Source organism: Eubalaena glacialis, chromosome 9 (genome assembly GCF_028564815.1).
Source record: "Eubalaena glacialis isolate mEubGla1 chromosome 9, mEubGla1.1.hap2.+ XY, whole genome shotgun sequence".
Lineage (NCBI taxonomy): Eukaryota > Metazoa > Chordata > Mammalia > Artiodactyla > Balaenidae > Eubalaena > Eubalaena glacialis.
In genome coordinates, this window is record NC_083724.1 from 49,834,674 (window position 1) to 49,855,416 (window position 20,743).

At 39.7% G+C, this 20,743-nt stretch overlaps 2 protein-coding genes across 7 annotated transcripts in view; one reads left to right on the top strand and one right to left on the bottom strand.

Annotated features, from left to right (window-relative positions):
• The window catches only part of TRPM3 (transient receptor potential cation channel subfamily M member 3), a 505,408-nt gene that overhangs the window by 292,075 nt on the left and 192,590 nt on the right, over positions 1 to 20,743 (top strand). For 3 of the 6 annotated variants that reach the window (XM_061200350.1, XM_061200346.1, XM_061200347.1), the window contains exon 7: positions 15,034 to 15,108. The exons of the other annotated variants lie outside the window; for them this stretch is intronic. In XM_061200350.1, the coding sequence (XP_061056333.1) occupies positions 15,034 to 15,108 (75 nt within the window). The remainder of the gene's footprint in view (positions 1 to 15,033; positions 15,109 to 20,743) is intronic. 6 annotated transcript variants of the gene reach the window in all.
• On the bottom strand, positions 13,288 to 13,706 carry LOC133098401 (transcription and mRNA export factor ENY2-like). Its single transcript, XM_061201193.1, has one exon. It carries the CDS (start codon positions 13,614 to 13,616, stop codon positions 13,311 to 13,313), a length of 306 nt encoding a protein of 101 aa, XP_061057176.1. The 5' UTR covers positions 13,617 to 13,706; the 3' UTR covers positions 13,288 to 13,310.

The window sequence follows — 20,743 nt, forward strand, 5'->3', positions numbered from 1 at the left end:
AGGCTTAATAGGAATCCACAGACTCCCATTCAGTGCAAATAATTAAATAGGAAGAAGAAGGTTAAAGATGCCCAGAGGAGATCCCTGAGGTCACAGGAAGTTATAAGGCTCAGGGCCAAGAATTTGCCACAAGCTGTAGTGAATGATGCCATGTGTTAGCTCTTCTACCAGTTCTATCCTTGAACTTAGTAGTGGGAGGGTGACCAACTTGTCCCAGTTTCCCAGGGACTTTCTCAGATTTAACATTGAAAGTCCCATGTCCCTGGGCCCCCTCCATCACAGGCAAATGGAGATTGCAGGTCGCCCTCCAAGTCAGACTCAGGAGTCATTAGTTCTACTTCTCTTTTTACTGCATTCACCCCGCAAATCAGGGAAGGAGAAGCGAGGACCTCAGAGCTTAAGGAGTGGCCCACGCTCTGGAAGTAGAGCAGGACCTTGAGATCTCCATTCAGTTAGCAGTAAAGCAAAGTGCCCACTGAGAACCTGGAAGCCTCCAGAATAAGACTGACTGAGAAAAAAGGAGGAAAAGTTGACCTGGTTAAAATAAGAAACAGCAGAACTAAGAATATAGACCTTTAATGTAACTCTCTGTTCTAATCTGAGCACTATTTTTTTCTTTATATCATAATTAGTGATAATGTAATTCTTCTTATTAAAATAAAATTTTATTCTATAACAATTCTAAAAATCTCACCTACTTCTTAATTTCCCTCTTCAAAAGTCTAAGAAATCTAAAATACAACAGGGGAGCTCAATTTTGGGAAACCTCAATTTAGCCTCCTGAAATTAGATCGTCTACCAGGATACCACAATAATACTATCACCACCTATTACGCTTAGCACGACCCTGGGGGTGTCTGAATACACTCAGCATTTTGCTCATTAAAGTGCCATTCCTCCTCATCACTTAGGGATGACATGCATACCATAGGAATCTTTCCACAAGTCTATTTCTTGCATAAATAGCATAATCTTCTGAAGAATATTTTCAAGAGACCTTTAAGCCTTTTCTCATCAACATGACAATTATGAATAATAAAATATTACAAGCACCAGCATCTTAGACTTTTCTCAGCACTCTGGCATCCATTATCTCAACTCTCCCCTCCCTCCACTCATTCCTGCTGTTAACAGTCCTTCCGGAAGTGTTGTCATTGGTTACTGAAGGACTTCTTTGTTGTTAAAGGAGAATCCTTTCCGACGTGAGCCACTTAGGAACACTTCCATCTGAAATTTTCTAAACTTCAAATTTAACATGCAAAGCCTCAAACAATCCCCATCATGCCTTTAGTAAACAAATATTTCTTGAACTCCTATTATGTACCAGTCATGGTTAAGGTCTAGAAAAGCAGCAGTAGATAATTCATTGAGCTTACGTCAAGAGGGGCAGAGTAATAAGTAAATAAGTAAATAGGCAAATATATGTAGTAAGAGAGCTGTTAAGAAAAAGCAGAGGAAGGGATAGATGTATGTGTCATGGATACACATGTCTGCATGCATGCACATGTGTGTGATGGGAGGATAGTTTAGATTAGATGATTGGGTATGGTGTAATATATAAGCAGAGACCTGAATGAAGTGAGGGAGCCAGCTCTGAAAAGAGCATTCTGGAGGGAGTGAAAGCAGGAACAAAGACCCAGGTATTTGATGAAGAGTACGACCTTTGTAAAGAGTTGAATTTTATTCTGACAGAGTTTTGATCTGGCAAGTTATAGGATCTCCCTCGTGGTTTAAAACATCACTCTGCTGTTGTGTGTAGAGATCCAGCTGACGCAGGGGGCAAGATTAAAAGCAGGTAGATGTTTCAGTAGGCTATTGCCGTAATGCAGGTGAGAGATGACAGTGTTTTGAATTAGGATGACAGCAATAAAAGTAGTAAAAAGCGGTTGGATTCACATTTATACATATCTATTTTCTTAACTGATCTTTCTTTTAATGTGGTAAAATATATATAACATAAAATTTATCAGTTTAACCATTTTTAAGTGTACCGTTCAGTGCTATGAAGTACGTTTACATTGTTATGTAATGATCACCACTATCCATCCCCAGAACTTTTCATCATTCCAAACTGAAACTCTATACACATTAAACACTCTTATTCCCTCCCTCCAGCCCCTGGTAACCATGATTCAACTTCATGTCTTTATGAATTTGTTCTAGGTACCCCACATAAGTAGAATCATACGATATTGGTCCTAAGATACATTTTGAAGGTAGAGCTCAAGAGAACTTGCTACTGAATTGAGCATTCAGGGGAAGGAATAGACACATCAAGGATGCTGAACAGTCATCCTTACAGACACCAGTGTATTCTTCAAAGAATGGGGCTAGTGGGAGCCCCTAAGGAGTAAGTTTTTACAGAAAAGGGAGTTGAGGACTAATCTCTGGGGAGTTGGGACAAAGTCCTTGAGAAGGAGGGAGATGATGAGATTCAGTGTACAAATGAAGAATGTGGCCATAGGTAGAACAGGAAGAGTTTCATCCTGGGTAGCAGGAGGGAAGGCAGAGTTTATGTGCGCAGATGTAGGTGGGATGGAACATTTCCTGCTGGGAAGATCAGGTAGTTCTTTATAGACGCTTTCTATATCTGAAGAAAATAATACAGGAGGTCATTGGCTAAGAGTGTGGAAAGGGAAGAGGTGTAGAAGATTAGGGAGAAAAAAGAAAAAACAAGTGTAGAGCCTGGGAGAGTGAGCTGACTAGGGAAATGTAGGACTGCCCACTTGATATTTGTGGTCATAAATTTGCAGTGGCATGAATCATCAGGGATGTGTGTTTTTTTCCAGGCATGTTCAGCTTGAGTAGTAGAATAGGCAGAGACTTGGGTTGAGAGGCTATTGGGATTTTGCTAGGCAAGTAGAAAAGAGGGAGAGAGGCAAGGGAGTGAGGCTATATGTACTCTATATACCTATATCCCAGGAGTATTGTCAGTGTCTGGATGAAAGCAGTGGTTTCCCACCCACATCTGTGCCCATTCACGAGAACATAAAATCATTCATCTAAAAGATCAGAATAAGGTGCAGAGAAGTGATTAAGAGAATTATCAAAGGTGACCCACACCTTTAGTTAGTATTGCCAAGCATTACATATGTTAAGTTCAAACCATTTAAGTAAACAAAGGTTCATAATAAGCAGTTCCTCATATTTATTTTATTGTTGTTTACATATTCATATAAGTTGAATCAAGTTAGCACAATGCTGGGAACATAGTAGCTGTTCAATAAACACGTGTTACCTGAAAGACTGAATACCAAGGGACTGCTCCAGAAAGTAACATGTAAGTAGCCTGATGAACCTATAAAATCCCAAGCATATTTTCTGCATACATTTTTGCTGTTAAAAAAATTTCCAAAAAAATTAGAGAATATTATAATAACCCCCGTAACTATCACCCCAGCCCATAGCCAATCTTGTTTCTTCTATGTATATAACCACCTACATCTTCCTCTGGGTAAGTTTGAAAGAAATCCAAACAGTGTATCATTTCATCTATAAATATTTCAGCACCAAAGCATTTCTTTAACTTGCGTGGGCCACACGCAAGGTAGATTTTTAAAGTATTTCCTTAACTTAGGAGCAACATAATGGAAAATACTGATCCAAGAATCCTTTAACAATTCTTTCAAAAAAATAAAAATTAAGAACTATGTTATCACATGTTAAAATTTATCTAAAATTTTGATAATCATTTTTTCTTGTCCCAAATTCTACACTAAGCTGGCCAAAAAACATTTAAAACAAATATTACCTTGCAGTTCTTAAAAAGGAAGATTAGAAAAATCCGCAGCAATTGTGGCTTTCTTTGAATCATTTGAAGGGAAGAATATAACTTTTGGGAAAAAAGGAAGGCTTTACCTTTTGCCAGTGGTATAAGCTGAGAGAAACAGGGAGACCTGGGGGTTCAGATCTTCATGGCTCTGTGACCTTAGGTAAATTACCGTATTTCTCTTAGACTTTGTTTCTGTGTCTGTGAACCAGGGATAATAATTTTTCACAGTGTGGTGATTAAATGAGTCAACCTATGAAAGGATTCTGGCATGTGGCAGTTCAGAAACACTGATTCCCTTCCTGCCTTCTCGGTGGCACAGCGGTCCCCTAGTGGGAAACCATGTTCTGTGTTGATATAGCCTGATGGGCTGCCATAGATTCCAGCCTGAGATCCAGACCTTCATTCGAAGCCCATCAGAGTCTAGGGTGTCTGTCAGAATATCTTTACCACAAATCAAACCTGTCTCTGCTTGTTAGGGAAAAGCCATGTATCTCTGGGGTTACAGAAAGGGTCCAAAGAAAAAAATAAGACTCAAAATTATATTCTGAAACATATTATCAAGCCTCTATTAACATTACTTCTTAAAGAGTAGTTGATTTAAAGTCTTGATCATTGCAGCAATAAACAGAAAACTCTTGTTTTTTCATTATTGTTGAAAATATATTCTAAACTGTAGTTCCTCTTGCTTGAGTGAAGAATATAATGGAGAAAATTTAATATTTCTTTAGAGAGTCAAGCTATTCTAGTGTCTTGGAGCAATCATTATGAATGTCAATTAAGTTTGCAGAGAACTCTATTTGGTGGAGGTGTTAGAATTTGGGCTAAATGTGAATTGGTCCAGAATATATAAGATTAGATTTATATGTCAAGTTTAGATTTAGGCCAATATCAGATTTCCTTCTTATAATTTACTATTTTGTTTAAAAAGGAGATTGGAGGAAGAGGACAGAAATCTAGTTGGTTTTGGGCTCTAATTAATGAAAGTGTTACTCCTTTGTGTTTGAATTTTATTTCAGGTTTGGCTAAATGCAAAGTTTTATTTGGATTATATATCTTAATTAATTTGTGAACATTAACTTTGTAGGAAATTTCATTATGAGGCTAGAATTTTCCAACTTTGTCATCTTCATACTATAAAGTGAAATCTATGTCAGACTAAATCTAGTCTAAGAGACTCTGTCCCCACGGCAGTCATTATAGATACACCCATTCTGCAGTACTAATGAATGGGGATGTCTGAGTAGGTTTAGATTTTTGTAACCATCGCTTTTGCCACCGTCAGGGTTTTCTTGAAAGAGGATTTGCTGCTCTGCATTTTCTTTGCCCCAGAGTAACAACTGACATTTGAGCATAGCCTCATCTAATGAAGCCACAAAGAATACTTTCTCTAAAGCAATAGATTAAAATCTGCTTGGCAGTTCTAAACAAACAAGTAGCAGAAATGATCACAGAATTCATAAAACACAAGCAAATTTGGTATTTGAGGATACTGCTATTTAGAATTCTCTGGGAAAAAAGAACAGATGTTTTGTCATGCAGTCCCTAAACCAGTACACCTATTTATATATGATTGTGTGCTTAACTCACACAAACTAACAAAAAATAATAATGATAATAATGTCACCCAGTAGCACCGAATGTCATCCCTGATAAGTTATGCTTTATGATGGGAACAGATGTTTCTGATTTCCACTGAGTTGTTTGGTACAAGAGTCCCATGAACAGGCTAATCCATAGAGTGATAAAATCTTATGGGTTCCAGGAGATTTTATTTTAAAAAGATCATGATGTGACACTCATCAATTTTACAGCATTTTGTTTCAGTGAAATTTCCATAATCAGAAAAAATACTCATGACTGTATCCTTGTTCGATTACCACCATTTTTTGGTGATAATTCTTAAACATGGCTGTGGTAGTTTTCAACCAAGGTGACACTGCGTCCCGTAGGAGGTATTTTAAAATATCAGAGGGGTTTGGTTGACACAATTTCTGGTGCTCCCAAATGACACAGAGAGGAGGAGGGAATGTTAATATTCTACCTTGTGCAGGATGGTTTCACATGAAGAATTAATTGGCTGGACCAAATGCCAATCCATCCCTTAGGAAACACTACTGTGATTTTGTTTCCTTGAGTTTTGTTTTTCTTTTTTTTTTCTCCCAAATCTTTCCAATAGCCCACACCTGATGTGGTAGGACCACACACTTCCAAGATACTCTGTCCTAGTCTAAAGACGTAGAAGAAGCAGCAATCGTGAGCCAGCAGTGAGATTTAAAATATCGAACAACGTGTGAAGACTTTAGTGTCCTCAATCCACATCATAGGCTGGATGTCAGCCCTGACATGTCCTTCAGATCCTAACATCCCTTGCTGTTGGGAAGTTCTCCCTTATATCCAACTTCATTTGCTCTGAATCCGTTCTCTTCTGGGTGAGGACCAAAGTCATCACCTGTGTTAGAGCCCTCAGCTTATTTGAAAACTGTAAATGGACTTGAATTGACCTTTCTGCCATAATGGCTGTAAGGAAGCTGTTTTTCATTTGAAGAGACACACTGACCTGCTTAACAGGCAGAACTGACTCAAGAAGTAAATCAGAATTTCCATTTCGGCAGCACCCGCTCTTAGCACCACTGCTTTGTATGTTTCAGGCTCAGTGACTCCAGAAATATGCTCAATGCTGGGGGCTCTACTGTCAGAGTCCTTGATGTTCAGAGAAATCCTACAGTCCACAGTTATTAACTGATTTGGGGGTAGAAACAGAAGCCCAGAAATGTGGTCGCTTTACCTGCAGGCCCCTGGAGAGCCTACTAACTAGAATTCATTGCCAAGGGAATATTTTAATAAACCAAGGTTCTAGGAGAATAAAGAGTTTGAAACTGAATACAAAGAGACCTCTAATTTTTAATCTATGTATTACTGAGAATTATGTTGGAAATAAGGGAGCAGGGCAGTAATATCAATCTTGAGTGAATGAATAAATTCATGATGTAAAATGCCATAAAGCAGTGCTTTTTAAAAATTCACATTTAATTTCTAATATATGTCTCTGATTTCCCTGGACTGTAATAGACCCCTTATACGTATTAGTATTTTTCTCTTGTTAAATTATGAAGCCGACTTACCCTGGAAATTTGACATAGATTATCTAAAGAATACCATTGACATCCTTACTATTAAATCCTTACTATTTACCAACCTCTCTGACACCAAAACTAGCGTTAATGTTATGCATAGTAAGTGCTCAATAAAGAGTTGCTGATTTGGTATGAAACAAATTTAAGTGATTTTGACCCAGTCATATTATTATAAGAAATGTGTGAATTTACAGTTTCCAAAAAATTCCAAAAATATTTTAGCAACAGCAGCATTACTGAAATAAGCAGGTAGCTTCCTGGGAGGCTATTTTAAAGGATTGTAGTCATTTATATATAAATAAATAATTTGTATCATAAATACTACATAAATTATTTATTTTTATTCTTATTATGACTGTTAAGTAAGTCTCATTTCTTTGTATTTATACCAAATACAGAGAGACCAAACCTGAGTGTCAACAATAGCACAGAGAGGGGGGCATATGGCAAAGGGAAGGTCTAAGGTATGAGTCACATGAGAGCTTCCTTGGAAAGTTTTCCATTTTGGAGTAAGTTGGATAGCCATACAGTAAGAGGTTAGAGTTGGCATGGAACCATCGGGTCCCTTGCCCACTATTGACATTGCAAACCTAGCGAGACACTTTTCCCACTGAGCCTTGATACAGCTCAGGACCATTTTGCATTCATTAAGACACAGGTTCTGCTGCTGTAACAATGACTCAAAACAATGGATGCCTCAATGAGACAGGAGTTTATTCCTTATGCATGTGTTATTCTGAACATGAGTCCAGGCCTTTTGTGGTAGCCTCACAATGTTGAGGACTCAGATTTCTTCTTTCTTTTGCTCTGCACATCCCTGTTTTCATGGTCTGCGGGAACTCACTATCACATCTACATTCTGCTCAGAAGGAATCAGGAAAAAGTCATAACCTGTTCCCTTAAAGGCACAATGAGGAAGTCATATACAGGATTTTGGCTTATATCCTATGTGCCAATATTTGGTCACATATTCACACCTAGCAAAAGGGGGATTCAAAAATGTAGTCTTTATCCTGGACATACAGCTAAAGTTCTATCACTATGAAGGAGGAAAATAGATACTAGGGTACAGCCAGCAGTTTTTGCCACACCTTTCCAGCATAGCATTACAGATGGTTATTAAGAATTGGCTGGAGTTGGCACATGAGGTAAAACATACCTGCCATTCATAAATAAGATACACCTACATGTTCTAGTGTGTTCATTGAGTAGCTTTGTCCATAAATAACTCCTGTAGCATATGCTTCATATCATGCCCTTTCACTCTTCATGTGTGTGTTTCTTAGTCATATGTAGTTGAAGAGTCTTCCACTGGTTCTGGAAATTGTAATTCCCCTTGAAATGGGATCGAGACTAGCTGTCTAAAATTATATACGTTATTTTAGACCATCCTGGTTTAGTTAACTTTTTAGGTTAACTCAAACAGATCCTCCTAGCCTCAGAGTAATTGCATAGGCTGTACTATGCATAATTTGTATACATTCCATAATGGATCTGTAGCCACATATTTTCTTGCACATCATTTGTAACCTTAAATGCCTAAGTGTTAAAAATAAATAGAAAAGATTCAGTTCTGTGTTTCTATGACATTGTACTTAATGTTTCAAAGATAAATCCTAGGAAATAATTCTCGTGTGACCTACACAGGACTGTACTCTTGGTAACAGGCAGTAGAATGGAGATTGCTCGCCTCTCAAATCCTTCCTGAGGGGGAAAGGTTGTAACTGGGCATTGGCCCAGTTGGGGAAAAAGGATGAGAAACCCATCTTAGGGAGTAAAAGCAGCAGCGCATCCTCCGACTCTGTTGAGGAAACGTTTGAGGAGACCTGGAAAGCAGATGCATTTGTGAGGGATTTAAAGCTCTCTTATGCCACTTATCCAGTTTGACATTCCTACATTTTATAACCCCTAAGTGATAACTAATAATTTTGCAAGATACAGCTGAAAGGCTCTTGAAACCTTCTGAATGCCTATAAATATATAATTAAGAGTATTTCCTGACACTGACAGTTATAAGAAGATTAATCAGTAGAACTTCTCTTAACAAATGGTGAACTGGGTCACCTTGTTTTAGAGACTGAGATACATGTGTATTATTGATCCAACCCTAGTTAGTTTTTCTTTTGATTTTAGCTTGTGTTCCTCAGTAAAAGCTAAAAGCGGTTGGGGTTTCTTTTCTCTCTTAAGTGAATAAAGCCTACGAGGATCTATTGCCGTACAGATTTAATGAAGCCACAGGCCGGCACTTTAAAAATAAACCTTGCCTTTCCTCTCTAGGTATTCTTTGAATAGAACAGTTTCTTGGCCTTGTTTCTGCGTTGCCTATATCTTTTCCCCTCATCTTTTTATAGTACCAGACTCAGAGGTACTGTGACTTTTCCATTCAGACAAACTAAGTTTCTGTAGAAAATAGATTCGATGTTTAGAAACCCCATTAGAAAATAGTATAAATAAATTCAAAAAACAAATGGGAAAGCAAAGAAAGTATTTGCAACCATGACAAAGAGCTCATTTACATAATAAGTAAAGGGCATCTACAAATCCAAAAGGAAAATCCTTTAATAGGCAAAGTATATCAACAGCAAAATCTTGGGGAAGAAAATACAAATGCTCAACTTCACTCAAAATTAAAGAAATGAAAGCTAAGACAACAATGAAATGTTTTTTAACCTATCAAATTGACAAAAAACAAAGTTTAAAAATATCTGGTGTCAATAAGTGTGTATGGAAATCTGTACTGGAGGGTGTGCAAATATGGGCAACCTTATCTGGAAGATAATTTGGCTACCCCTATTAAATTTTAAATGCACATACCTTTTGGCCCTGTAATTTTACTTCTAGGGATTTATTTTATGCATATTTATTGCCATATTGTTTACAGTAATAAAAATGGAAATAATTCAAAGATTCACCAGTAAGTGACTAATTAAATTATACGTAGACATACAGTGAAAGACTGTGAAGTTACTATGAATAATGCAATAGCTCTGTTTGGGCTCCTATGGAAAGAAACCCAATGGTAGTTTTTATGTCCTTTTCTTAAGTTAAAGCCTGTTGTACAACAGTAGAACTGTGTGTTTATGATCACATTTACATTTTTTTAAATTATGTGTGTGTGTGTATATATGCTTACAAAATATCTTAAAGGACACAGGTGAACAATTATAGCTTCTAGAGAATGAGACTTGAGGTAAGTAAGAAGTAAGATGAGAACTGACATTTTCCACTAATACCTTTCAAAAACCTCTCAGTGTTGTGTTTTGACAATGACCAAATATAGCTTTTATAAAAGGAAGGAAGGAAGGGAAGGAGGGGGAGAGGGAGAGAGAAAAGGAGGGATGGAGAGAGGGAGAGAGGAGGAAGGATGGATGAAGGAAGAAAACTTTTTGGAAGTAGTCAGCCTATCCATGTTCAGTACTTTCTTCCTGCAAGTGTATGTTTATCATTCTTGACCTGTGGGTAAGGAGCCAACACAGCTGTGTTTGACACACCTTGATTTCTCTTGCCCACTGAGTCTGCTGGCAATTCTTTGCTTCATCTAAGACAAAAGGAAAGAGTCAAGTCAGGAGACCTAAGGGAAGAGGCTGGTTAAAGACATGCCATGGAGAATAATACTCTCAAATCATATAAAGGGTGTGTATAAAACAGTAAGACAACATAACAGGTTTGAATCTTATATTTGATAGTGGCTGAAATCAGAGCCAAAATTATCTTCCCTGTTTGGAGTTGGTAAATGAAAAAATAGCCTAAATTTATTCCCAATCCTTAGCCATAACCAGATAGCCTAGTATAATGGGGCTACTGAAAATGCCCTACTTCTATATCTCTACCATGAGCACAATTCAGTAGAGCTAAATTATTCATTTTCCTTTTATTAGGCTCTGGGGCACCCCAAAGTCCAGCTCCCCTCTCCCTGGATCCTACTCCCTGTGATGGAGTAGGCTCACACACAGCTCATTCAACAGCCATTTCATGTTGAATGTTGTCTATGATGCTCACACTGGAAACAATGGCTCCCACTATATTCTGGACTCCACTATACTCTTAAGATGCTTTGTATGGAGCCAAAATACATGTCAAAAGTTCATCAGCTTTTCTAAATATGGCAAGAATGAGAACTCAAAATATCTGTCATCTAAAATAAGTAGTGATCGCTCTCTCTGTTATTTTCCCCTTGATAGTTCTTCTGTTACTCCACCAGTATTTGCTTGTGTGCCTACAATATACAAAGCACTATAGAGGTGGCAAGATAAATAAGACATAGTTGTGCACTTGAAGAACTTAGAGTTTTACAAATAAGTTAACAATAACTAGCTATTGAGTGCTATTCTAAAACTTTACAAGGAATAACTGATTCAGTCCTTACAACGACCCTATGAAGTGAGTACCATTATTATTCCCATTGGCCAAAAAGAAAACTGAGGCACAAAGGAGGTCAAGTAATAACCCCCAAGGTCAGACTGCTAAAAAGTGGCAGACCCAAGAAGTCTGCCTGCGTCCATGCCTCAACCGTTGTGCTCCACGGGCTCTCAGTATGCAAAGGGCTGCATTAAACAGCAACAAGTGTCAAATGCCCTTGAATGATACGAAATACAACAGGAATTCAGACAGAAAGCATTTCTGGATAGAATGTTCATGGGGGCGGTGTAGTCAAGGTATTCTCAGGAAGATTTTGACAGATGAAATGTGGGCAATGGATTGCAAGCCATGCGGGTGAAAGCTTTCAACATTTAGAAAGGTAGTGCACAGTGTGTGGTCTAATTACATTTATGTTACTTTCATTAAATTGTTTTTCCTATCTTCATAAGCAAAATTTCAGCTGCAAATATTTAAGGTCTACATGTGAACTAAGCTTAGTTTGTTTTTTAGGAAACGCGATCATCAAAATCATAAGGATAAGATATAGATGTTTCATTGTTTCCCTTTTATTGACCCTCCTTAATAGAATGATGTAAAGGTAGAATATAGTGTAATATGATAAATGAGACATTATTGTGTATACATAGATATAGATATATAGATGGGGCAGAAGCAGAGCTATTCATACTCATGGGATTCTATATATCTATAACTATATATTATCATTGGTATTTTATATATATATATATTTCACCTAGTTCATTGCCTTCATTTTCCAGATAGGAAAGCCCACTTGGAAAAGGTCAATCAAGTGTCCTACCTAAATTCATACAGTGAATTAACTGGCACAGCTTTTACCTGAACTCACGACTCCAAACTCCTAACTGCTACTCTTTGCTCATCATTGTCACTACCTTAGTTTGGGAGGTACTTCTCTTATTCTATTTAACAAAGCACCAGGGGAACTCAAATAAGAAAAGGTTCTCCAGGCACCTGAGCAAGGAATAAAAGCAGGGCACTTAGGATATCAACGTATTTGATGCAAAATCCTTAGCCCTTTATTCTCCAGTTTTTCCCCTTGAGACCATTTTCTCCACTGCATCTTGAAGGGTAAGCAAGGAAGTATTGAGAGAATTGGAATCACAATCAACAGACGCTGGATGTTCAGACATTTCCATTTTTAGCCGTACAACAAATCGGCAAGAAATCTGGTTGATCTGCACTAAAATGTCATTTAACTTTTGTTCATTAGGGCTTGGTAACTGGGGGGGGAAAGAAAGAAACTAAAAATACCAGTGTGCTGTTCAGTCTGCAGGAAGGACGCAGCTAAGCCAATTTTGTGCTTGGTTCCTTAAACAAGCGCTTTCGTGGTAAATTTCCAGGAGGGTTTGTGTCATCAACTCTTTGAGGTTTTGCTCGTAATATTTAGCAATCTGTCTAATTGTTGCACAAAGTGGTGGAGTGACCTGGGGAGGTGTGTGCTCCCAAGCTGAATTTATGTTCTCAGGAATGTGCTAATTAGTAACTTTCTGGAAAATGTACAGTAGTTACTCTTGGCTTGTTTTTTTTTTTTAATTCATGAGATATTTATTAAAATAACACATTTAGGGAAAAAAATCAATACAAATGTATGCATCATTACTGAAAACTGTATACCATCATACAAAAAAGGATTTTATTTTGGGAACTCAATTCCTAATTTATGGCAAGTTCCCCCACCCCCCACCCCCGCTGCGTTGGGTCTTCTTTGCTGTGCGCAGGCTTTCTCTAGTTGTGGCAAGCGGGGGCTGCACTTCATTGTGGTGCGCGGGCTTCTCACTGCGGTGGCCTCTCCCGCTGCAGAGCACGGGCTCTAGGCACGCAGGCTCAGCAGTTATGGCGCACGGGCCTAGTTGCTCCGCGGCATGCGGAATCTTCCCCGACCAGGGATTGAACCCGTGTCCCCTGCGTTGGCCGGCAGATTCCCAACCACTGCGCCACCAGGGAAGTCTGGCAAGTTTTACTTTCAGAAGTAAAACCACAAAACAACACAATCTAATTCAATCTTAAAGGCTGGCATGCTGAGCAAGGAATGTTCTTATTCTTTGTAGGAGCTCCTTCTTTACACTGTCAGGTACCAGGGCTCTGCCTTGTGGTGTGATTTCAGCCAGCAAGTCATCAACAGTAATGTGTTCTAGTCCTTTTTCTTTAATTACCTCTTTACAGCGTGCCTTCAACTGATCCTTCCAGCCACATTCAGTTAATTTAGCTCTCAGCCACTCTTTGAGGCATTCTCTTTCTCCAGTTTCTATCAACTTTTGGTTAATTGCTGCTCTCATCTGCGCATCTTTGTTCATCTTGCTAACCACCATCACCGCGGGCAAGGGCCGTCCCTTCCCAGTGATGAAATGACCCTTGCGCTGACGACCGTTACCTACCACACTCTTCGGCTGCCCGGACCTAGACCCTCCTTGGTTTGTTATTTTGCAAACTATTGATAATCCAGAAGAACCAACCCTTATATTTTGTGCTTCAAGTGATATTGCTTTGTGTTTTCCCCAATGAGTACATTCTTATGAAAAGGCAGCCCTGCCAAGTTATGGGCACTGAGGAATTACCAAGTCATATTTTATGAAAAATGGGGTGAGACCCTACTATGCCTCTCACCAACCAGCTACCCCCTGCCCAACCAGCAACCAACAACTACCACCCCAAGCTGTGGCTGCGCTAGAAGTCTGGCTTGATCCTAGGACACTAGGGCTAGAAGACCTAACTCAAGGATCTGGGCCCCTCTGTAAATGCTGTTTTAGGGAAGGAGCAAAAAGGGGCAGAGGCAGATTCTCCTGAGGCCTAGATTTGAAATGAGATCCTGCCTGAGTCATCTAGCCTAAAACTAGCTTGTTAGTAAGTTAACAATTCCAGAGACATTATTTACCATTAAATTTCTCTCCCAGTTTGGGATAGAATAGCCAGAATTGGTAGGAAACCTATTATAATGAAATGTCTTTGATGACTTTTTTTTGGAAGATAGATAGAAAGGTAGGTAGGTAGATAGATAGATAGAGGTATATGATAGAGATAATATGTGACAGATAGATATAGATATATATGGTTCTATCTATCTATCTAATTGGTCATTTTCTTGGCCCATGAGAGAAGAGAGGGAAATGTGGGGATCTGTTCAGTAAATAACATGAGATATGTTGAGTGACACATTGGCATTGGTTTCAGTTCCCTTTTAAAAAGAAAAGTTAAGTACATTAGCCTCTGAAAAAGTACTTCTTTTAGGTCAGAAGTAGCTAATTACCTGAGAATAAGACATGTATCTCTAGAAATCAGAAAAAAAAATGTTTTTAGAGGGAGGGAGGGAGGGAGGAATCCAGTATTTATTCAGCCTTGGAAGACATAATTATTGTTATAATTAGTGTAACAGAAACAAACATTTCTTGAGGATTTACTAAATGCCAAGCATTGTTACAAGCACTTAACATGGATTAACTCATTTAACCCTTTAACCACTACAACAGTTATCTAGGCTGAAACAGAATAATGAAGGCTATGTCCTCCAGCAAAGGGAATGTTGATTTTAAGGACCCAGTTTATCTGAGGGAGCAATGAGACAAGGCATAGCTGGTACAGAGTGCTGTTTGATGCTTTGCATAGGTCTGAATATGCAGTTGGGTTGCCATCACATGTGTAAATTTATAAATTGGGAGATTGGACTGCTTTAATAAAATGTGAATCCAACCATTGGGTTGTAGAAATTTCAAAGATTTTGTTTTTTGACAGGATGCCTGCCGTTTTTCTCTCTTGACTCCCGCTTGTTTTATTCATTTTGGGGTAGTTGCCAATTAGACCCAATTGGTAAGTATAATTAATGGACAACATGAATTTCCTCTTAAACCCCAACCAAGAAAATTAACCATAGAAATAATCATTTCCTATACAAATTCCTAACACTATCCCTCCCTGTGACTGCTGTTTATCTCTTCTAAGACATCCAACCACACCAGAGATTAATTACTCCTTATTATTTATCATCTTAATAATACCACATAAGACAGAGAAGAGAGAAATGAGCGTTTATTGAGGTCCAAGTATATTCCAGGCACTGTGCTAGCATTTTCATATATACTGTCTCTTTCAATAGTCACAAAAACCCTTCAAAGTAGGAATTATTATCTTCCTTCTTTATAGTAGATGAAATGGCATCTCAGAGTAGTTAAGCCCTTGTTTTATATCTAGTTAGTGGTACAGACAGGTACAAACCTAGGCTGATATGATTCCAAAACCCTTGCTCTTTTCACCCCACATAGGAAGCATTATTTCATTTAAAAAGACACTCCCCTAAAATTTTGTTACCTTGGAGGGTTTGGGGGTCATTATTTCATTCAACAACTATTTGAACACAAACTCTGTGTCAGACACGGATGAATATTGGTTCAGCTGGGAATAATCATCAGCAGAACTTTGGGTGGAGGACAGTGGTTAGTGGCAAGATGGTAGAGGAATTCACAGGAACAAGATGAGGAGGAAGTAGGACAGGGTGGTGGCATGGGCGGTAGGGGTGACGACAAACAGAGGAGCTCCTGATCGTGTGCCCATGGCTACAGTCTTTCTTCATGTGACTCGTGGACTTCCCTTTGTCATCCTATGCCTGAGAATATATGAAGGAGGCTGGGAAGGCAAAGGGACGTTCAATTGTCATCACTGGCATCTTTTTGATCATTGCACCATCATCCAATGCATTGGGATAACCATGACATGAAGTTTTCCATCATTGAGCTCATATCTGTTCCATGAGATAAATAACAACTCTGTAAGTTAAAGGTCATAGCAGAACTTCATCCAGGGAGCCCTGGAAGTAAGAAACAGTGAATTTATATTCTCAGAGACTGACAGCCCTGGATTCAAATCAAGTGACCTGAAAAGGATGTTAAACTTCCTCTGGGCAGGTTACATGTATATCAGGAACATCTCATTGTCTTCCTTGGATGCTCTAACATGCTCAGCCTAATCATTCAGACTTTTTACTACTGGTAGAATCAACCAATCAAGTAGAAGACCATCCAAAATACAAATACCAAATTCATGATCAGTTAACTTTGGACTGTGATAACTTGCCATTTTCCAGATGCTCTCAACTGAATGTGTTGTTTGAAGTTTTCTCTGCCTTTTAAAGAATTTTCCCTTCAAAGGATAGGTTGTGTGAAGAAGACAGTTACAGTTTAAACATCTGCCCCCTCTACATTTTATAAAATGGCTTGACAGAAGTTGGCTGTGACACTGAACTGTTTGCCACGCTTGTTAATGAAAAGTCACCTTATCAATCAAGAAAATAAAGGAGTCAAAAGAATAATATTGAAGGAGTAGAACAAATTTTAGTGAAACCTGTTTCTTGGTATTTGCCTGTCTTGTTTATCTGACTTATTTTCCAATTCAAGCTAGGAGCTCTCTCTTTTTTAGGAAGGAACCCCATTCCACATTGGAGCTCTCTGTTCAGGGACTGGGACAGTTCCTGTAAACAAATGAGTCTGAAACAGATAACTGTCCACCATTCTGATAAGACTCTTAGGTTTTTTTACATGTAGGGAAGAATGCTGAGATCTCCTTTCAGATTAGAAAGATTTGGGTTGCAAATGTTTGACTGGCATTTTGGTCTCAAAGTCAGTAACATTTACTGTTGCTGGTCAGAACTAATAAGTTCTTCTGATGGCAACTTTCTTGGTGGGACTCAGTCTCTTCCTCATTTCACTAACTGGAAGACCTTCCATATCTTCTCATTTGTTGTTTTTCTAGCTTTCGTCTCCTTCCTAATGCCTGTGGACCTTATGTCCCACCCATTCCAAACTACTTGCAGTTTCTCTTAAAGGACATACCCTGTTCGATGTGTTTTTGTCCCATTTTGACATTTGCTGAAATTCCAACTTCTCCCAACTCTACTTATTGGCAAAAACCTACACTCTTAAGTCTCAGCTTGAAAATCTTCTTTTCTCTGAAATACTATCAGAAACCATACACACACACACACACACCGTGATCCTCTTAGGCTCAGTTATTCACCACATAACCCCCATTCCCACAGCACTCTGTATAAACCTGTGTTGTAGCATTGCCTCTTTGGTAGAGTGGTTGTCTGCCTGCACCTCCTCCCCATCACCTGTAGATTGTGAGCTCCATGTGAGCAGAGCCTGAGTCATACTCACTTTTGTCATCCTGCAAATCTAGCACAGTGCCTGGCACATGCAGGTAGGTAGGTGCTCAATAAATTTTTATTGCAAACATCAGTATTTGGTTTTCTGGCCTTATTTTTAACTCTCGTTTCCAGCCTGACGTAAAAATGTAATAGAAGAGTTTAGAAACTAAAAGCTATATAGAAAGGACACATAATAAAACAATAATACATAGATTCAGGGAGGATAAATAAATAGGAACGTGTACAGGCAAAGACCATCATGCATACTTCCAACTGTCATGGGCATAAAAACGTTTATTCTGGAAATTTGACTGCATTTCTGTTGACTTGTGCTTGTTGTCAAATGATTTCTATCTTGTGGATTTAGAGAGTCTAGGATATACATTTTTGTAGAAGCCAATGCCATCATGGCTTCATTATTTCCATTTACACAGAAAAAGAAATAAGTATTGATTTTTCTGCACTTATCTAAAGTGATAATTGCCCATGGCTGCTTTTCAGTCTAGATTAGGATCAACCATTCAGTAGAAATGCATAGCTAACTTTAGAAAGTTAGACAAACATAAAATAGATGGGAAAACTTGTGCTGACTGAGTACTTTTCTGCCATAATCAACAATTTTACAGTAGGATATATTTGGAGACGATAAGGTATCTCATTCTCTAGGGGTCTTTTAAAAAAGCGGGTTGAGATTTTAATTCACTGGAGATGGGTCAGGCCAGGGCAATTGTCATAGGACCCTTCAAAGCCCCTTCCCAGGATTTAAAATAATTTGTCCTTCCTTTGAAAATACTGTTTGGATCATTTCAAGCCATTTAAACTAGTGGACGTAAGCCTATATTTCATATAGGCTAGGAAAATGACTAGAAGTAGTGCTCCCAAGATGTCAGTAATAAAGTTGTCATAAGTTTTTTTTGGTTTTTTTTTTTAAGTATTTATTTATTTATTTATGGCTGTGTTGGGTCTTCGTTTCTGTGCGAGGGCTTTCTCTAGTTGTGGCAAGCGGGGACCACTCTTCATCGCGGTGCGCAGGCCTCTCACTATCGTGGCCTCTCTTGTTGCGGAGCACAGGCTCCAGACGCGCAGGCTCGGTAATTGTGGCTCATGGGCCCAGCTGCTCCGCGGCACGTGGGATCTTCCCAGACCAGGGCTCGAACCCGTGTCCCCTGCATGGGCAGGCAGACTCTCAACCACTGCGCCACCAGGGAAGCCCTGTCATAAGTTTTAACAGAATAAAAATCTTTTAACTTGAACCCTCAGCTTAAGATCATTAAGCCCTGAGAAATAGCAGAAAAATAGAGATGTTATGCCCTAATACTGGCCAAATAAGCATGCAGATTTTTTTTTTTTTTTTTTTTTTGGCATCCATCGCTGAAACAGCAAGCACTCTTACCCTTACTGAACAGGCTGTCCCTGTTCTGCAAGGAGGCCGGATTTCACAAGCTTGCAGAGTCCCACATGCTACAACCCTGCAGGCGAACACTCAGGTCCTAAATCCCAGGCAGAGGAATCAACAGTTCTTGTTGGCTAACAAGCCTTGACGTCTCTGGGTCCACATGGGGTTCTGTGGGCAATTCCTGGCGGAATGAGGCAGGGTGGAAAAACAGGTGCACCTTTGCTAAAACAAAGGGATGAGGATTGAAGAGTCAGCTTTCCTGGTCATCAGAAAGATCTGAGCTGAACCCTTCCTCATTAGCAGCATTTCGTCCACCCAAAGGGAGAACACAGGAAGTGCATATTGACTCTGGTTCACATCAGAATTTATTATGAAATCATGGTGGAGTTTGGGGAGAAGTGGAAAGTTCATTACACCCTGTATTTCCATTTTTCTATCCTGTTTTCTTGGTTTGAGTGGAGCAGGGTTTGTTTTGTTCCATTGATTTATTTATTTCCATTATTCAAGTAATAACTGTCGTTATGAGTATGAATTATTGTTCATAAACTTAGGTATGTAGGAAATGTCACATAATAACAATTCTCCTTAATTCAAATAAATCCAATTCCAAGCCCCCTTTCAATCTAGTTTTGGTAAATTCAATCTTTATCTATTAGGTCTCTCCCACTCTCTCTCTCTCTCTCTCTCTCTCTCTCTCTCTCTCTCTCTCTCCCCCTTCCTCCCCCCTCCCTCCTTCCCTCTCCCCCCCTCTCTCTTTCATTTTTCTTCTCTCCCTCTTCCTCTCCTCTCTCCCTGTATTCCTCTCTCCTCTACCCTTCTCCTCTCCCCTTTTCTCCCCTCCCCTTCTCCCTCCTTCGCTCCCTCCCTCCCCCTTCTCTTCCTCTCTCTCTCTCTCTCCCCCCTTCCTCTCCTCTCCCCCCACCTCTCTCCCTCTTTCCTCTCCTCTCTTCTCTCCCCACCCCACTGTCCTCTCTCTCTCCCTACCCGCCTCTCTCACGCTTACGGTGTACCTGGAAGACTGAATAAGAGCCTTTTAACCTCCCTCAGCCAAGGTGACCACTGTTAAAAACAACTGCCCAAGCCTGCTTGGTCCCTCCAGGGTGGAAGGCTCTGGTGCTGCCTGGCCGAGTAAAGCCAGCGGTATCTTTGCTGCAGCTGGCACCCCTGTGCCCAGGGCTCTGCAGCCCCGACTCAGCACCCCAAAGTGCACTTCACAGCAGCCCCCTCAGACCAGATGCCTGTGCTAATCCCACCCTTAAGGAGCTTACATTTGAGTGGAAGGAGACAGAACAAACAAGTAAAATACATAGTGTATTGCATAGTGGTAAGTGCGGGGGGGAGAGATAAAGCAAAGAAGGCAGAAAGGCAAGTGCAGGGAAGGGGCTGCAATTTTCAGTAGAGTAGGGGGAGGACTCCCTGAAAAGGGGACATCTGAGTAAAGGCTTGGAGAAAATGAGGGAGCAAGTTGTGTGATGTTTTGGAGGAGACCATTTCCAGCAGAGGAAACAACATTAAAAAGGCGCTGAGGTGAGAATGTGGGTAGCATGTTTGAGGAGCATCAGGAGGCCTGTGTGACCACGTGGGCGGAAGAGTAGGAGACGAGTGGGGAGGAGGCCAAAGAGGAAACAAGGGCCAGGGCCAGGGAGGACTGTAAGACCTCTGACTTTCACGTTCACTCTTTGGGAGATGGGAGCTTGTGGAGTTTTGAGCAAAGGAATGAGTGGTCTTGTATGTTTCAATAGACTCGCTGTACCTGCTGAGTTGAGAGTCATCCAAATTGGGAGCAGGAATGAAAACAGAGATGCCAGTCAAGAGAAAATGGCACTAATCCAGGCAAAAGCTGATGGTGACTAGACTAGGGGTGGTAGCAGTTGAGGAGGTGAGAAGTAGTCAAATTTGAACTATGA